General features: G+C 33.2%; 1 protein-coding gene across 2 annotated transcripts; it reads right to left on the bottom strand.

Annotated features, from left to right (window-relative positions):
* Positions 1 to 400: 400 nt before the first annotated feature.
* LOC111701043 (uncharacterized) lies at positions 401 to 2,641 on the bottom strand. 2 transcript variants are annotated; one of them, XM_023472159.1, is made up of 5 exons: positions 2,567 to 2,641; positions 1,066 to 2,274; positions 798 to 1,008; positions 662 to 744; positions 401 to 609 (listed from the first exon to the last, which is right to left on the bottom strand). In XM_023472159.1, exons 1-4 carry the CDS (start codon positions 2,628 to 2,630, stop codon positions 738 to 740), a joined length of 1,491 nt encoding a protein of 496 aa, XP_023327927.1. In that variant the 5' UTR covers positions 2,631 to 2,641; the 3' UTR covers positions 401 to 609; positions 662 to 737. The 2 variants fall into 2 exon arrangements, with proteins under 2 accessions (XP_023327927.1, XP_023327928.1); XM_023472160.1 differs by having other exon boundaries at positions 662 to 737.
* Positions 2,642 to 4,395: the final 1,754 nt, after the last annotated feature.

Genomic DNA, 4,395 nt, shown 5'->3' with positions numbered 1-4,395 from the left:
ACATTTAGCTTTGAATCAATGATTCAGTATTTGTGCCGGTATAGGTAGTTCAGTGACCTGGCTCAAATTCCTTAAGTTCGGTGGCAGGTCTATAAAGTTTAAACGTTGCGCAACTTAAATCTTTTGAAAGTTAATTTTCGAAAAAGTTTTAAATTAGTCTTAACTTTATCATGCTTTGGGATATATTTAATGAGTTAGGTATTCAAGTTAGCTTCAAAAAGAGGAGTTTGTTAGTATTCTTTTAATTAAATACCCATATTTGAAGAGGGTAATGCAGGTTAGTACATTTAATATATGGCATATTTGAAGAGGGTAATGCAGTTTAGTACATTTAATATATGGCATATTTGAAGAGGGTAATGCAGGTTAGTACATTTAATATATGGCATATTTTTAACAGTTAAGTATATGCATCTTTATTAATTAAAACATAAGAGATAAAATAACAATGTATAAATTCTCTAAATTCACATTCATCTCAGACATGTTAGAAACCATATCTCTGTTTTGCTGCAGTGCTCAGCTCCAGGAGCAGGCTTGTAGAATATTCGAGGGAGAGATATCAAAGATACACAATGCTAGATATTGGACTTGAGTCGAGTAGACTGCCTGAATTAAGAGAGATATTTTTATAAATCAGAATTTTAGAATAGAAACATACCTGGCTTTAAATGTCATCTTTTTCTTTACTCCAAGAACAAGAGCAATAAGGGAAAGAGGTTATTTTGTATGGTTATCTAAAATCTAATTAATCAAAACTGTAATAATGTTTTTTACTATTTTATCAATATGATCACCTTATTCTCACCATACCATTTATATCATCAGGTCTTCCATTAAACATTTCTTTCTGAAAGTTTAAACCCAAACAAAAGTCCACCACCATGAAAGCTTCAAATAGTTTAGTTTGAGAACAATTAACTTGACCTGTTGCTCCTGAATTACTTGTGTTTGATGTTACAGTGACTGCTGCTGTGGATGGTGTAGTGGTAGGGACAGTGTTCAAAGCTGGAAAAAGAAAATATAAGAAAACTAGCATCAACAAATGAGAAATTTGATATTTACCTACTAAATCACTTTTGAGAGCATTAAGATAACCATCAATTTTTGCAATAGTGGAATCCATAGTTGTTAATAAAGATTTCAGACTAGTTTTTTCATCTGCAGTACAACCAGCAACATTTTGATTGACCAAAGCAGTTATTGCTGTACTGGAATCTGCCGAAGATGGGTTTATTTCTGCATTAATCACAGCAGTCTTTATAGATGACACATAGTCAGAACAAGAAATTGCCTTGCTCATTATGCTTCGTAAGGTTCTAGATTGACGTGCTTGGTTAGCTATGGCAGTTGCTCCAGCTTTCAGGGAAACTAAAGCGTCTTTAGTTTTGGTAACGGAAGCTATTTTAGCTTCAACTGCAGCAACTGATTTCTGACAATTATCAATAGCTTGTGATGCCTCGTCCTGTAGGGATCTACAAGCACCAAAGGCACTAGTACATGTATTTTTGGTCTTTGTAAACTCATTATTTGATGTTGCAAGGTTACATGCTGTTAACTTATTAGCTAGGGTTTCTAGATTAGCATCGTTCCAACATGTACATGCTGAGGTTGATGTAAAACATAAGGCTATTGCTGCATTAAATGCGTCCATATCAGCCATGCATGAGGTAGCAGCAGTTGCATCAAAGGAAGGCACACTGGAAACACAAGCTTGCTGAATATTAGCTTCACAAGCAGCTAAACTCTGAGCTAATAATTGCAATCGTTGAGCAGCTGGAGATGTAGTGCTTCCACCGCAAGTAAGGGCACTGAAATTACCCCCACCAATCTCTTTCAGTTTAACCAGAAGGGGACTGAACTCAGACTTTTTAGATCCCTTGCTGATTGCCAGCTTCTGATATTTTTCAATTCTGCTCTTCTGTCTCACATAATTCCCTACTTTATCCGTGGCTATTTTCATAAATTTTACAACTGCTGTAAGACACGCTTCATCTGAAGTGCAGCCAGCCTGCCTTGAATTATTTTCCTTTAGAGATTTTTGTTTTCTTGATTTTTTTAACTGTCCACTTTTTCGCTTTTTAAGATTTTTCTTGGCCTTTTTTGCTTTTTTGCTTTTCTTGTATTGCCTCTTCTTCTCCTTCTTCTTGTTTTTCTTCTTCTCTGTATTTGTGCTATCTTCGCTTGATGTCTTGGCATCCCGTAAAACTCTTGCTGAACGATTTTCCAAGTTCCCCAACGGAATAAAGGAAGCTATTTCATCATTTGTAGGAGCTAAACACAAAAGTTACAGGAGTTACAGTTACAGAGACAAATATGAAGATATTAGTTTAAGGCAAACTACTGCCAGAGTAGTATTTTAAACAATTTTGATCTTTAAAGAATAAAACTTTATATTTGCACAATTATTTTTGGATGAACTAATTTTAGTTTTGATTAAAATTATTAGAAATGTTTCACCAAATTTCTAAATAAAACAAAAATTAACTTCCATAACTTTGTTAATTTTAATTTGATAAATCAACAAAAAAGAAAACAATGATAAAGAGTTTTCATAAATTCTTACTTTCTGCAGCAACAAGTGCTTGCAATGCTAGAACAAGAAAAGTGAGGAACAGTAGCTTCAGCATCCTAGACCTAACTGAAGCTGATTAGCTGAATTATCTAAAAGAACATATTTTTTATCCTTGGTAATTATCCTTATTTTAAAACATTTGTTGTAGAAAAATCTTATACACGCCACAATGAGGTCACGTTAATTACATTTCGTGAAGATGAAGTTTTAAAAGTTATAAATATTACAGGAGAGGAAAAAAGGAAAGGCTTAATCACCGAAATAAAACTAAAGAAAACCAGATTTCAAGCTTAAAAATCATAGTGTCAGTATACGTTTATAGTTTAGTATAGTAGCCGGTCAAAAGGCTGGACCGAATGGGCTGACATTTTTTGTGGACACTTATGGTTGGCCGGGGGGTGTTAAAGGCTAAAAAAATCTATTTTTTTCACATTTTTTTCCTCGGGCAACGCCGGGCCCTTCAACTAGTTATTCATAAATTAAATAAGTGAGAAATTCCAACCTGCATCCGAACCTTTTTTGCTTAATATCGGAACTCATAAAGAGCAATTTAAAAATATTAAAATGTTGTTAGAAATTACAAAAAAATGTTAGATACTTTTTTCAATATATTTAATATTATCCTCACAATGTAGAGGAAAATGTTTGTAGCTGTAAGTTAAATACTACGAACACAATGATATGATAGGGTTTCTTATATAACAAGGTAATTTCTAGCTCTAGTTCATTTGTAAATATGTCCATTAATTTGCTTCCTTTCCAGCGTTAGCAATTTTAAATTTTAAATTTTAAATTTTCAAATTTTCGTTTCGTTTTGTTTCGAAACCAACGAGCCTTTATTTGTAGAAAAATAAGGGTTTGCTTTGTTTTCAGTTTTTTCTGTCATAAAGGAAGCGATCAGTTTGTTTTTTAGGAAAGTTAAGACTGCTAAGACAGTAAATCAGTTGCTGGCACAGTTGATAACGATAACCTTTTACACCTGTATCTGAGAAACAAGTTATCAACGTTTTTTGCCAAAAAAATGACGAATCCTGTTAATTTTCTTTCATTGTTCTGCTGCATATCACCTCAAGGCAATATTTTTCCACATTTCCACATTCTAAATTATCAAATTTCAGATCGGAAAAAAGGATAGCCCATTTTCTTTGCACAGACAAAGGTTTAAAGGATACTGATGTGAATCGGTCATGACACTTAAAATTATGTCGACTGTTCTTATCAAAGCACTCCTCTCTAGGTCCATCCTTATTTCCTTACATCTTATAATTGATAGACCCGGGCCCCTGGATAAGAAATGAAGAATTATAAAAAGGGTTGTTTTATACAGATTCTTTAAAGTATGTGTAAAGTCTGGAAAAGTTCCGTGGAAATATGATTTAGAGCAAAACTTTTGAAAATAAAAAATAGATAAAATAATATTAGATATATATATTTAAAAACAGCTCTCTTTACCCAGTATAGTTTTAGTAAAAGTAAATATTTACATTTACTGTTATAGCGCCGATATAAGGATTTATCTCTTATTGGATAGTAAGCTATAGAAAGATAGATGTTACCGCCATGCAATTTCTATTGGTTTAGAATAGACACCAAACACATGGCTGAACCCTGATTGGATCAGGTGCTAATGTACTCGGCATACTAGAGTGATACCCTTTCTGTAACTACCTTTTAACCCTCTGGAGTGGGGGGATAAAATTCTACATTAATTTTGCCAATTTTATTGACCCCTGTTTGCGCTAAAATTATCATATTTTTATCATGTGTCCATTGTCAATAGGTGTAAAATTATCAAAATAATCTTTGAAGATCATTAGGAG

This window comes from Eurytemora carolleeae, unplaced genomic scaffold, assembly GCF_000591075.1.
Source record: "Eurytemora carolleeae unplaced genomic scaffold, Eaff_2.0 scaffold443, whole genome shotgun sequence".
NCBI lineage: Eukaryota > Metazoa > Arthropoda > Copepoda > Calanoida > Temoridae > Eurytemora > Eurytemora carolleeae.
Note: the sequence above shows the minus strand (reverse complement) of the source record. Positions and strands in the feature narration are given on the sequence as shown.